General features: G+C 37.1%; 1 protein-coding gene across 1 annotated transcript in view; it reads right to left on the reverse strand.

Annotated features, from left to right (window-relative positions):
* The window catches only part of FAF1 (Fas associated factor 1), a 410,524-nt gene that overhangs the window by 143,751 nt on the left and 251,227 nt on the right, over positions 1-15,546 (reverse strand). The window contains exon 9 of the mRNA XM_053655563.1: positions 6,068-6,163. Coding sequence (XP_053511538.1) covers positions 6,068-6,163 — 96 coding nt within the window. The remainder of the gene's footprint in view (positions 1-6,067; positions 6,164-15,546) is intronic.

The raw sequence follows: 15,546 nt of genomic DNA on the forward strand, positions 1-15,546 counted from the left end.
CCTAAGTTGCGGGCGCTTATGGGAGGTCTGCTCGACGTCTCTCTTCCCCCACCCCTTCTCTCTCTAAAATCAATCAATCAATAAAAAAAAAAAAACACCATACTGAGACTTAAATATTTGAACTGAGTTGTGAATACTAACAAATACTAATGCCTTGGATAAGAAGAACGTCTCAGCAAGGTATCTGGCTAAATGCCTGTCTGTACTATGCTCAATAAATAAAATCTATGGAGTTACTTAATGAATACAATTTCTATCTTTTAAAATTCAGAGCGCTATATACTCAAATTACAAAAATGGGGAAACTATTTCATCCTTTAGTTGATACAGAAGAGCCTAACTTAGAGATAAATATTTGCCAAAAAAGCATTAAGAGAAACTTAGAAACAAAGACTCATAAAACTTAGAGGGGATGTTATAGTTCAGCTAGTCATATAATCAGATTTTAAAGCAAGAAGGGATTTTAAAGATTTCTCATCAATGATTTTCAAACTTCTTTTCACAGGGTTACCTACTTCCCCCACACCAAGCAAAACATTGTAGAAAATCAAAGTGCACATAATATATGAAAAGTAAGGCCACTCTGATGCTGGGAGATGCCAATGGGCAGCCTAATGCTCTTGGGGCTTGGCCTTTTCTTCCTCAGATCTTTGACAGCTGGGGCGATGCAGATGGCTCTCAGGACACCATGAAACAATTTTAAAAACTAATGATCTAGTGAGTCTAACAGCTCCAAGTTAGGAAGCCAAGATTTTTACTCCATTCAACTCAGTAGCATTCTTGGGAATAATCAAGCATCAGTGCCCAGAACTGTAACATTTTTCGTCTTATTTTAAAGACAGTCCTCCCAAAGGTTTGAGTAGAGAAGGTAATGAACATATACTTATCAGATGAATAAAAATGAATGGTCCTTACCCGAGTAGTCTATCTGCTATTCTGACTATCATTATTTCTCACGGAAGCCTTGGTTCTACTTGTGATCCTAATCCTACTTCAGTGTTTTAATTTGTAGAGCACCTCCTCCTGATTCTAGCAATCCAACAGCTTAAATATTTAAAAGACCCTTCTTATTTCAAGCCAGTGAGGGAAGCTCCTTCACAAAACAACACATTTACTAAGACCACAACTATGCTCGAATTGGCCTCTGTATTTCAGGCAGGCAAATATCTGGAGCATGAAGTTCCCTAGAAATTTGAGGCTAAGACTTAAATAGGTAAAGACTCAGATCCTTAAAGCTCACTACATGTTCCTTTAGGATGCACACCCAGGTTGACAGGCAAGTGGAAAGAAACAAAGGGCAAGTATAAAGCTATCATCTCAGCCTCCAATTAGTCTTGCCTAGTACTCAAGCACTCACCCCTCCCTTTAAGAGGCATCAGCTTAAGAAGCAGGGTTGCACCCTGGCTGCTGTGGCTCAGCGGACTGAGTGCTGGCCTGAGAACCAGTGGGTCACCGGTCCAATTCCCAGTCAGGGCACATGCCTGGGTTGCAGGCCGGGGCCAGGCCCCTGGTTGGGGGCACATGAGAGGCAACCACACACTGATGTTTCTCTCTCTCTTTTCCTACCTCCCTTCCACTCTCTCTAAAAACAAATAAATAAAATCTTAAAAAAAAAGAAGCAGGGTTAGAGAACACAGATGAAAAGAAAGGGATTGTTCTACATATCATCTCTTTTCTCACCCCCTTTGCTTTAGTCCCCCATATCTATCCACCCTCTTTCTCCTAATTCAATTGTCAATGAAATCACAGCCCTTTCCCATAACAATGGGACTTCACTTTATACTAGGATGGTGATTTTAATTTTGAGCCTATGTAACACGTTATTCATTTTGTCTTCACAAAGTATAGAGTTCCCAAATCTCGTAAGAGCCCAGAAAGTGAAGTCCTATGCCAACGTCTGCAAAGAGAGGTATCTAAAAAGCCGATTTTGTTGAAAATAAGTATATTTCAAATATGAATTATTGAAGTATCTGCAAGAATGAGCTACTTAATTATGTATAAGGAACTCCCAATCTCTTCGGATTTTCTTATCAGCCGTCTAACAGGTTAGGAAAAGCTTTTTCTAAAAAAATGAGATAAACAATCTGTTTTTTTTAATGTTTGCTGATGAGAATAATCATCTCTTGGTTCAGTCATGGTTGCCCTAAAATTCTTAGAACACAGAAAAGCTATTTATTCAGAATTTTAAAAATAGCTAAAATAATTTATGATTCTATATTAGCTGTTTATTACATTCATTTATTCCTTTTATCATTTAACAGATATTTATAAACCCCCTACTAAGTGCCACACTGCCTGAACCTGTATTAAAGATATAAAGATAATACCTAGTGATGATCATTATGACAGGTAAGTTCAGAGGAGAACATTTAATGCACTGGAGGAATAGGTCAAACTCCCTAGAGGAGATAATAACCAAATTGTTTGAGACAAAAATTAGGACTCATACATACTTGGCATTAAGGCGAGCTTAAAACTGAGGCAGATGTTCCTTTCACTAACTACTTATTGCGTCAAAACACCCAGTTAAAAGGTAAGGACACAAAGAATGAAACATAGTTCCAAACCTCAAGAAATTTCCATTATAAAGGAAGATATATTTAGTTGCAAATATGTCCTTTTCAGTGTGATAAGTGATACAATGAGAACATAAGCAAAGGCTACAGGAAAATAAAGGAGACAGTGATTAGTTACTCTAGGACCAGTGAAGAAGACTGTGTAAGGCTTCACATAAGTGTTAATATTTAACCCATACCTTAAAAAATGATATCAACATTGTGGAGTCTGGGTAATGAATGGCAAATGGGGAGTTAAATTCTAGCTAGAGAAAAAAACCCAAGCAAGAAACTGGGTATTTTAAAATCTCAATAAAAAAATCCAGAAAAGCAAACTGAATCATTAACTCTATGCATGGGAGAGAAATGTAGACTGGCAAGAAGGACCAAAGGTTTGATGGAATTTGACTGTGACAGTCCTAAAACTACAAACAAAGGTATCTGGACTTCACTCTGACAGTACAGGGAAATCGCTACAGGTTTTTAGGCAGAGGACTGTTCAAGGGAATAACTGATGGCTGTATGTGTGCATGTGTGTGTTTGGGGTGGGGTGGTGGCATGTGGCAGATTAGACCGGAGGACATGAGAAAGGACACTTGTTTCGAAGGTCCAGGTGCAAGCACATGAGTACTTATATTTGAGCAGTACCAGTGGGACTTGAACAAAGGGGACAGACTTAAAATATACTTCAGCAAAACTGATGGGAACTGTTGAGCAATTAGATTTAAGGATCAAAAGAAAAAAAATGGAAGAGGTGAGTATGACACCAAGATTTGGGTGACTGGGTGGGTGGAGAGGGGTTATATCTGGTGAGAGAGGATACTGAGACCAGTTCTCAGAACAAATTTGAGGAAGCTGCAGGATATCCAGGCAGAAACATCTGGTAAGCAGCTGGAAAAAAATCTCGGGGGAAAGGCCTAGAAAAGACGTAGATTTGGAGGTCATCAGTATAAACAGCTGATATTATAGAAATGAGTAAGATCAATCAGTTAAAAAAATAAAAGAAACAAAAGTGATAAGTTTACAGAGTATACATATATAATTATACATTATATACATAAATATGTAAATATATATAAATATTTCAACTGGTGAAGGAAGAGAAAGTAAGAAATGGACAGTTGTCAAAAGATAAGAAAGTTAATTGTTAGAAGCAAAGTCTAAGAAAATTTCAATGGAGCAAAGCACTGTAAACAGGATCAGTAGAATGAGAAGTAAGAAAGAGATAGCTATGGTATTACGAGAAGAAACCACCACGAAGACAGCTGAATTTATAACCAGAAGACTTGGCATTTAATACCATTTTCTGTACGACTTTGAGCAAGTGTCTTTGCATCCCCACTGTAGAATGTGACTAATAATGACCCACAAAGGTGGCTGTGAAAATGAAAGAGGTGGCATAGCATGGAATCTTACAAAAACTATTATCTGACCCTACTGGTTAAATTCAACTATAATCACATGGTAGAGAGAAGCCAACTTGTAGTGACTTAAGTGAACAGAAAATGATGATACAGAGTTATCTAGTATAGATCACTCTAAGAAGCCTGGCTGTGGAAAAAAAAAAAAAGGAAAGCTGAAACTAAAGCTTGAGAAGGAAAACTGAGTTTGAAGGAATGTTTTTTTTAATAGGATGAGAAGATTTTAATATTTTTTAGGATGAAGAAACCAATAGAGAGGAAGAGGATAAAAATGCAAGAGAGATCCCTTACCCCTCCCACCTTGTTAGAGAGGTTAGTGGGGGCAGAATCAAGATAATGGGTACAGAATAAACTCTAATAACTCTAAGAGCAAGAAACTTCTCAATTAACAAAGAAGGGTAACAAATTTGATGCTGATACAAAAATACCCCCCATTTGAACACACAAAAAGGAAAAAGTCATAAAAATCTCAATTCATCATCATTTGAACAGTTTCAAAGGGTAGCAAGTTCCTCAGCGACTCGAGTGAACACTTTTGGTTTGGGCTGACGATGAGCATTAACCTGAGTAAGGAGATGGGCTGTGGGGTAAAGACAGTTTTGTACAGAGTGGACCTGCGGTGTTCATTCAGGTAGAGACGTTCAGGAGGAACTGGATTATTGTTTAGCTTGCCACCTACAGTTCAGGAACCAACAGTATGTGGCACTGCACCACAGGCAGACAAGCTAAGTACTTGTCTCATCAAGTTTTAAAAATTGAAATGTAGATTTTTGGCAATCATCTGCATTCAATTTCATTTTTTTGGATTAGGTACAAGCTCCTTTATGGAAAGACTGCTTTGTCCACAGCCTTATTCCCATAAGTTAGACCAGTAGCAGACATGGAGTAGGTATGCAATCAGAATTTACTGAATGAATACTAAATAAATCTTTTGTTAGTTAAGCCCAAACCTATACATCATTCTTATCTTGTCCCTCTCTTTTCTCCCACAGATACTATCAGTTACCAGTCCTACTGATTGGGGGAAATAATGTCTCTCTCTCTCTCTCTCAAATCAATACAAACATATCCTCAGGTGAGGATGAAAAAAATTAAAAAACACATAGCAGAGGGTGGATGGAGAGGTCCTGTGGAAATTCTCATAAAGAGTATCCAAAGTATATAGTCAGTTTATATAAAATTTACAACTATATCTTATATAGAATGTAAGTGGGAAATGGTTTTACTGAACTAGCCCATGCTTTTAAATGCTTGTATCATGCTCTAGCCTAAGAAACACTGGTGTACATGAACTTTTCCTGTGCTACTTAGTTCTGATCTCTGTTGCATACACTTTTTAAGTCCTAGTGATAACTTTTCCTAGCACATAATAGAAGCTCAATAAATACCCTTTTAAACAGATAAACTATGATGTTAAGATTCACTTGCCCATTCCCTTATAACATAAGTCATAGTTGGACAGAGTGCTATTTGTAGCCATGGAAAAGGTACTGCCTTTTAATATCATTCAGACCCACAAAGACACACACAGGCATATCACACAAACAGGGCCCACTTGTTTCTCTAGCACCCTATGTATATTTGTTACATATGTATATATATCATTATTACAATAATAATATCATTTGTTACAATATATTATTATTAGTTTACTAATCTACCACCTTGGACTCTGAGCACCTTGGTATTGGTACATTGTCACTCACTTAGTGTCAAGCACAATGCTTGGCTCATAGAAGATGTGCCAACTCAGTGAGTTAGTTAAAAGACCTTCAGGATCAATTCTAGTAAGTGTACTCAACTATATAGTTAGCAGTAAAGAAAATCCCTTTGCTAATCTGACAGTTCTAAGTAAAAAATCATTTCATCCGCATTTCATCTGATACAACATGAAACTTTTAGAACAAGAAAGACCACATTAGCAATAACCTTGCATGGAAACTTTCTGCCTTAAAGAATTTACTGAGACTTTATTCACACTACATTAATTTTTTCTACTCAATGCTGCAGCAAATAAAAAAAGAACAGGAAGTAGGCAGGTGGGTAGAAGATAGGTTTTCTACTCATTGAAAAGCTGGCAGAGAGGCTCACCTCCTCAGACTGCTCCCGGGTCTGGGCAGGTGAGGATCTTCTTCCCACTGTCAGTCGATGGCAGGGATAAGAGAGTCCTGATTCAGCAAGACACATCTGCAAAAAGGAAACATCATCATTCATAAACACAATGCCGTATTTCACAAAAGGATTTTATTTGGGGGAATCTTTTTCTTAAATTACTATGTCTGAAGCTGCATTAGAAAGATCACTTTCGTAGCTCAGACATTACATTACCAGTAAGGCTATGAAAATTTGAAATTTTTCCATATACAGATGTTACAATAGTCAAGGCTATTTATTATTTACTCAAGAACAGGCAATAAGCCTAAAACAAAGCTATCATATACATCTTCTTCCCCCTGACATGCCTGTTACCTTTCTGATTAGTGGAATAATACCTTAGTTTCCTAACTCACAGGGCTCTATAAATTTTTTTGGAGGGTACCTGGAAAGAGTGTTTGCTGAAAGCATTTAAAATATGTTTCCACCTATATGTCATTTATGCTTTAGTCAATATTAATTCACAACCTCAGATCACTATTATAGCTTATGAATCTATAGTGTATATAAAGTACCTAGTACAGTATATATCATACATTGTTTACTGTTTTTATTATCACTGTGATCTAAAACACTATCCAAAGAATCTGCCTAGTTTAGTCCAAACAAAGCAATATATATTTACTTCTATTAAAGTTTATAGTGGGTCACAAATTAAATAACTATTTTGAAGTTTAAATTAAATTAAATTTGGGCAAATATGAGGAAATGTGAGTGCATGTTACTTCAGTCTACACAGAATAACTGAAACAATATTAAATAGCCAAAGAGGTGTTTTTGCTATTCATGACATTAAACATGTGTATTTAATGTTAACAATTACATAAAGTAAAGTTTCTCATATTATTATTAGAAATAAAGTAGGGTATCTAATAGCACTCTGAAAATATCCATTAGTAACTTCTGAGGAGTTGTGATTTAAACTGACATCTGAGGAAACCCAAATGTTTGTAAATTCATAGGGAGCAGCCAAAGACACAATAGTGGCAGGGTCATAACATTTCAAACATGTATTATAATCAAGCTAATTATCTAAAGACAAATATTAAAATGTCAAATAAATACCCTAGTATTTTCTATCGTGTGCTGTCACAAAGATTATACTAAGAGAGACATCGATATGAAAAGAGAAACATCTACTGGTGTCCTCCTAACACCCTGACCAGGGACTGAATCCACAACCCAGGTATGTGTCTGGACTGGGACTCAAACCCACACACTTTTCATGTGTGGAACAATGCTCTAACCAACTGAGCCACTTGGCCGGTGGAAGTGTTGTTATTTTTCATTTAGTCTAAATACAGGTTTTGTTTGTTTGTTTCTGCATCTACAATGTTTTGGCATTGTACTTTTAAAATGCTAGAAGACCTGAATAACTATTTTATAAAAGCAAAAAAGGAACTGATTCTGTCATTTCTACTGTCATATTCAACAACACAATTGTCATAATTACCTCAATTTATTTCAGTACAAATAAAATCAAAACTAAGTAGGATCAAAAGAATTACCTTCACAATATTTTTCATTAAAAAAAGTCCTCCACCCCCACCAAACAATCCTCTGGTAATGAAATAATAATGACTGCAAACTTCACTGACAATCAGAAGCAGCGTAGTACAATGGAAAGAGACCTGGGCCAAAAGGCAGAAAAATCTCGGGGCAAGTACTGCCTAGCTTCCTGATCTTGGGAAAGTCACTTCTCAATTCCCTCATTTATGAATTAGGGTGGTAACCCCTGCCCTAATTTCCTCAGTGTATTTTTGAAAGGATTAAATGCAATAAAGTACATAAAAGCTGGCTTTGAAACTATACTAACATAGGCAGAAGAGCTGTTACCATTCCAATGATCATTTTTAGGACCTGAAGAAAAGAAAGGGTGATTAACTCCCCACTGTGACTATCTCTGCAGACGCTCAGTCACGGGAGGAGAGGGAGGAAAGTGCTCATTGAAAGAAACACATGGTTCTACAAATGGCTGGCTCTCCTTGGGCTTGTCCCTACAGTTACCAACATTAAGCATAGCTACTACTAATCATTCCTGATGATAAGAGGGGAGTAGAGTGGTTAGCAGTTTCTCCCTGGTCTACAACTGACAAAGCGAGCCTCTGCCCCGCTATTTCTGATCCTAGTAATCACAACGCACCAGGGACATTGAAAGGTCAGGAATTTGTGAGTGACTGACTATGTGCCCAGTGTTGATTACACATAAAGCACAGTGTCAGTCCTAACGGTTCATATATATCAGTCGGGGAGACAAGAGATGCACATAGGAACAGGTACAGAAAAAGGAATGCAAGTGAGTAAAGATAGGGTTGTATCTTTTTTGAGGCAGTCCCTGTAGGGCTGGGGAGCCCTTGAAAAGGGCAATAGTAACTCAGATGATTTTAAGAATTTAGGGCTAAAATAAAGGTTTACTGGGTTTCATCACCTAAACTTATATAAAAGTTAAAGTCAGAAGGATGAGGTTTAAGACTGTCTAAATCATTCAGTTGACCAATACCTATGGGCTAAATCACTTGACATTTCTGTTCTTCAGTTTTCTTAGAAAATGCTGTCCTTAATGTACAAAATATGGTAACACAATTTGTTCTATCTCCCTCAGAAAGCTGGTATGACGATCCAATGAGATCATGAAAATGAAACTAACTGGTTATGTCATTGTAAAGCATCGATACTATTATCTGGACCAAAAAAAACCCAACCCAACAACAAAAGATTAGGGCTGCAGGTTTGTTTGACTTTATAGTTGAAGAGGGTTATCCTTTAAACTTTATATTTACATACTTTACATTATACATAATTATAGTCTTTCAATCACAAGATTGCTTTAACTTAATATAAAGAAAGACTATGGCTCATTTTCAAAATCTATGTAGAGGTTTTATTCAGTTTTTTGGGCCATGTTGGACGGTAATTCTCTGACTTTCAATCACCACATGTGTAGAGGTTCAAACTAGGTTCACAAATTAGAAATAAAGTAGAGGCAAGATCCTTTTATTTTATTATTTAATCCTATACCCTTAAATGCTGCACCTTCGGGGGTGCGATCTTCTGGATGCTTAGGGACGGGGGAAAGTAGAACTTTCATGCCTAAAATTTCACTGACTACACTGACAGATTCCTATACCATTCAACAATAAAACTAATTTTATTTATATATAACGGGTCTGTTTGACAGCATAGGAGTTTGTTTTACACACGCACGATTTTTAGAGTAACTTTAGGTTTACAACAAAACAGGGGAAAACACAGACATTTCTTCCATATCCTTTGCCCCCACATATTCAGTCTCTTCCATTACCAACACTACTCACCAGAGGGTGCAATTTTTAACCAAAGATGAACCTACACTGCCATATTATATTTACTCAAAGTCCATGGTTTACATTAGGATTCACTACTGCTATTTTACATTTTATATGCTTGAAAAAGGTATAATGACATTTATCCATCATTTGGTATCATACAGAGTATTTTCGCTGCCTTAAAAATCCTCTGTGTTCTGCCTACTCATCTCTATCTGCCACCACCCTGGACCTTTTCACCGTCTTCCATGGTTTTGCCTTTTTCACAATGTCATATAGTTGGAATCAAGCAGCAAGTAGTACTTCTTGAGAGCTCATTTCCTTTTAGTGCTGAATAATATTCCATTTTCTGGATGTACCACAGTTTATTTTTTCATTCACCTAATGAAGGACATCTTCGTTGCTTCCAGGTTACGACAGTTATGAATAAAGCTTCTCCAAACATCTGTATATAGGTTTTTTTTTTAAAAAAATGAACATAAGTTTTCAACTTCTTGGACAAATTCCAAGGGGGTATAACTGCTAAATCACATGGTAAGAGTATGTTTAGTTTTGTAAGAAACTGCCAAACCGTCTTCCAAAGTTGTGCACCATTTTGCATTTTCATCAGCAATGAATGAGAGTTCCAGTTGCTCCAAATCTTCACCACCATTTGGTGGTGTCAGTGTTTTAAATTTTAGCCATTCTAATAAATATGTAGTAGTATCTGCTTGTTTTAATTTGCATTTCCCTGATGATACATGATTTATAACATCTTTTCACGTCATTACTTTCCATCTGTATGTCTTCTTTGGTGAGGTGTCTGTTAAGGTCTTTAACTCATTTTTAATAGGGTTATTCGTTTTCTTACTACTAAGTTTTAAGAGTTCTTTCCACATTTTAGAAAATAGTCCCTTATCAAATGTATCTTTTGTAGACATTTTCTTCCAGTTTGTGACTTGTTTTCTGATTCTCTTAAAAGCAAGAACTTTCAAAGTCAGAATTTCCTGAGTAAAAAATTATTTCTGTTAGCCACTATTCTATTTTCTCTAATTAATAGATTGGATCCCAAACCTCAGTTTCTTCCTCTATAAACACATTATCTTTCCTAATAGGCTTTCCATGCGGATGGCTTAAAGGAGAATACATTTGCCACAGTGCAGATATTCCATGTTAGTAAATACTCTTAAAATCTGTTCGAAGTTTTTTTGTTTTCTTTTTTTAAAATTATATTTTTTGACTATGCTATTACAGTTGCCCCAATTTTTCTCCTTTTTGCCTTCTTCCACCCAGCACCCCCACTCCCCCTGGTAATCTCACACCACTGTTCACGTCCATGGGCACATGAGTAAGTTCCATGGCTACTCCATGTCCTGTACTATACTTTACATCCCCATGGCTGTTCTGTAACTACCTATCGGTGCTTCTCAATCCCCTCACCTCTTCACCATTTCCCCTACACTGCCCTCCCATCTGGCAACCATCAAAATGCTCTCTGTATCCATTATTCTGTCACGGTTCCTCTCTTTGCTTAGTTTGTTTTTTAGATTCAATTATTGATAGGTATGTTTTTATTGCCATTTTATTGTTCACAGTTTTGATCTTTTTCTTAATAAGTCCCTTTAACATTTCATATAATAATGGCTTGGTGGTGATGAACTCCTTTAGTTTTTTTCTTGTCTGGGAAGCTCCATATCTGCCCTTCAATTCTAAATGATGGCTTTGCTGGGTAGAGCAATCTTGGCTGTAGGTCCTTGCTTTTCATGACGTGGAGTGTTTCTTGCCAATTCCTTGTTGCTTGCAAAGTTTCTTTAAAGAAATCAGCTGACAGTCTTATGGGAACTCCCCTGTAGGTAACTAACTGTTTTTCTGGCTTCTTTTAAAACTGTCTTTATTTTTAACCTTTGGCAGTTTAATTATGATGTGTCTTGGAGTGGGCTTCTTTGTATCACCTTGTTTGGGACTTTCTGTGCTTCCTGAACTTGCATGTCTATTTCCTTCACCAAATCAGGGACGTTTTCTTTCATTATTTTTTCAGACAGATTTCTAATTTCTTGCTCTCTCTTCTCCTTTCTGCATCCCTATGATGTGAATGCTAGAATGCTAGAAATTGTCCCAGAGTCTGTTTATACTATCCCCCTTTTCTTGGATTCTTTTTTCTTCCTAATGTTCTGATTGGTTGTTTTTTTGCTTTGTTATGCTCCAAATGATTGATCTGGGCTTTATGTGCTCCACCATTGCTTCCCTGGAAATGGTTCTTTATTTCAATAAGTATATCCTTCACAGCCATTTCAGATTGCTCTGAAGCTCAGGCAGGATGGCCCCAGGCAAAGCACAAGTGGGGGCTGACCTTGACCTGTACCACCTGGGAAATGCTAGGGTCTCCACACCCAGTGGATCACTATAGACCACACTGGAGCACCACCGCCCTGCCCCTGCACAGCTGATCCTCCATGGAGGGCAGACTTTGGTGGTCAGTGGTCACAGCCAATCCTTGCAACTGAATATCCTGGGTAGAACCCTCTCATTGACCTGGCAACAGCAACCAAGACTCAGCTACAAGAGGAGAGTGCACTCAACCCACATGAAGGGCACACCTTATGGGAGGCTGTGCCACTGGACCCCACAGGACACCTACTACATTACGCACAATACCAAGCCAGGGAGTCATAGCAGCTCAACCTAATAGATACAAACACATACAGGTAGGCTGCCAAAATGAGGCGACAAAGAAACACAGCCCAAATTCCAAGTCAAACAACAGATTAAGAATCTAGAAAAAGAATTAAACAAAATGGAGATAAGCAATCTATCAGATGCACTATTTTCTTCTTATAGAAAGTATCTAGTATTTTCTTAGAAACATATTAATCATGCCAACGATTCTCAAAGTGTGGTCTATAGTCACAGGATTCTTGAGGTCCTCTTAGGGGCACTGTGGTCCACAACCACAATGTCAAAATAAATAGTTTTCATAATAATACTTAAATGTATGACTTTTTCATTGTGCTTTTTACACTAATGGTGAAAAAGCAACGATAGGCAAAACTGCTGGTACCTCACTGCAAATCAAGGTAGTGACATTAAACAATGCTAAAGTCTCCAGTGCCATTTATTCACTTTATTTTTTTAAGATTTTATTTATTTATCTTTAGAGGGTAAGGGAAGGAGAGAGGGAGAGAAATATCAATGTATGGTTGCCTCTCATGTGTCCCCTGCCGGGAACTGGCCTGCAACCCAGGCATGTGCCCTGGACTGGGAATCAAACCGCGATCCCTTGGTTCGTAGGCTCGCGCTCAATCCACTGAGCTATACCAGCCAGGGCCATTTATTCACTTTAAAATGCCCACTTCACTTAAGAATGTCCCTGTTGAATCAGTAAAAATTATTACTTTTAACAAAACTTCACTCTTACATATACTTCTTTTAATATTCTATGTGACAAATGGGACCATGCATAAAGCATATTCTAAGTTTAATAATTGTGTTGGAGAAAAAGCTCTTACTTTTGAGTTTTGTGTGGAACCAGATACTTTTTTCATGGAACACTAGTAGTACTTAAATGACTGGCAGACAAATACGGTCACCTGGGTTTAGGTATCTGACACGACTGCCCTCCAAAAAGAACAAAGCAAGTCTGTTACTTCAAGGAACAACTCTGACAGTATTAATTGCCAATGACAAAATTTGAGTTTTCAAGTAAAGTTTAAAATTTTGGAAAAGTATCAGGCAGCACGAGCTCAATAGCTTCTGATGCTAAAAGATTTTCTAATGAGGTCAGTGGTATATTAACAGATACGATTCTTCGATATTATATAATGAAATATGTTAACATTAGAAAATGTAGTAACTCAGTGGATTGATACTTTCCAAATCAATGGTGAATGCATAATGTCAAGGATAAAAGATTTATTCCAAGTATGAAGCAAACCAATGGATTTTACTGTAACAAAGTACAAAAACATTATATTGCTATAGGTCTAGACACTACATTGAAACTACTCTTTAGAAAACTGACAGCAACCAGAGGGGAGGCTGAGGGAAATAGAGGTGGAAAGAAGGGGAAGGGAGTAGTCCAGGAACATGTATGAACGACCCAGGGACACGGACAACAGGGTGAGGACTGACTGTGGGAACAGAGGGTGGGCTGGGCGGGGGAGAAGAAGTGGGGAAAACTGTCGTAGAACAATAAAATATTAATAAAAAAATGGAAAAAACAATCACTTGTTGAGTTCTGATTTAGTACTGAAGAATACCCACAAATACCCAAAATGTCTACTAAAATATTCCTCCATTTCCAACTACAAATCTGTGTAAGGTCAGATTTTCTTCTTATATTTCAACCAAAATAATAGATTGGGTTGGCCTAAAAGTTTGTTTGTTTTTTTTTCTGTAAGATGCTTCTGGTAGCACTTAGATGTCTTTTAACTTCATCCGAAACGATTTTGTTACATTTTACTGTGACAGCTGTCATATCAGCGTGCATTTAAAAAGTCTTAATCAAAATTGGTGAATTTTTGTGCAGTCATTTTAACACTTAAGATGGAAGAAAATACGTAACATTTCTGGCATATAATGCTTTGTTATTTCAAGAAAGGTAAAAACACAACTGAAGTGCAAAAAAAGATTGTGCAGTGTATGGAGAAGGTGCTGTAACTCATCACATGGTCAAAAGTGGTTTGCAAAATTTTGCTGGACATTTCTTGCTGGATGATGTTCAGTGGTTGGGTAGACTATTTGGAGTTGATAGGGATCAAATGAGATGTTAACTGAGAACAATCAATGTTATATCATGCAGGAAATATCTGACATACTCAAAATATCCAAATCAATAAAGTCACTGATGAAAAGGAAAATGCATCTTTAATTTTACACAAAATAAACTAAACAAAATTTTTGACCAAATCAATATTGCAACAGGTTGAATGAAGAAGATATCAGAATCTGCCCTGGCTGGTGTGGCTCAGTGGACTGAATGCTGGTCTGGGAACCAAAGGGTCGCCGGTTGGATTCCCAGTCGGGGAACATGCCTAGGTTGTGGGCCAGGTCCCCATTGTGGAGTGTGTGAAAGGCAACCATATACTGATGTTTCTCTCCCTCTCTTTCTCCCTCCTACTCTCTCTAAAAATAAATAAATTTAAAAAAAAAAAGAAGATATCAGAATCTGGATGTCTTCTATGAACCCAGACATTAAGGAGATTTCTAAAAGTGTAAAATGTCATTCACTCACTAGTTTTATTTTTTGGAAAAATACTATTTACAAAAAATGCTATTTATATTAATATGTAATGAATTTATTGTTATCTTAAATAAACACTTTTTTCTCAGTAAAATTTTGAAGGACAAAATAGATACAATCCATATAAACAAAAGCTCTTTGGAGATCTTTGATGATTTTCCCCCTCAAATTCACAATTCAAATACAGTTGTGAATAGCTGAAGCTATACAATGTGTACAGATAAAACTAATTTTCATAAACTATGGCAATTATTTGAAACAACTGTGACACCCCCAGAACACACTGTTTTATGAAGCTTCAGAATCTTCTCAATGTTTCCCCTCATGTAATTAAAAGAGCATATATTTTCTTTATAAACAAAATAAAATGAAATATTAGGACAATGTACAAAAGACAACTTCTATAAACCATCATAATTAATCACTGGCTATCTCTCACAAGTCATTAGTACAGTATTAAGATTATCCCAATTCCAGTTCCTGGAAAAACAGCTTTCCACATGCATTAAACACTTAAGCCTATCAACTAAGGCTAACATCTTTAATTCTATGGTTCCCCTATCAATTATGGAAATAGTTTTGACCTTGGGGACCCTCAGAAATTGTCTCTGGGACTAAGTCTCCAGTCCACGTTTTGAGAACTACTAAAGTAGATCAATACAGATTTATTTTATTTTATTTTTATCTTTATTTTTGTTAGAGAGAGGAGAACAGAGGGAAACACTGATGTGTGAGAGATACATTGATCAGTTGCCTCTCACATGCCCCCAACAGGGGACCTGACCCATGACCCAGGCATGTGCCCTGACTAGGAATCGAACTGGTAATCTTTTGGTTCCCAGTCCAGCACTCAGTCCACTAGGCCACACCAGCCAGGGCTATACACAGATTTT

Source organism: Artibeus jamaicensis, unplaced genomic scaffold (assembly GCF_021234435.1).
Source record: "Artibeus jamaicensis isolate MK-2021 breed Jamaican fruit bat unplaced genomic scaffold, CSHL_Jam_final scaffold_1019, whole genome shotgun sequence".
Classification (NCBI taxonomy): Eukaryota; Metazoa; Chordata; class Mammalia; order Chiroptera; family Phyllostomidae; genus Artibeus; species Artibeus jamaicensis.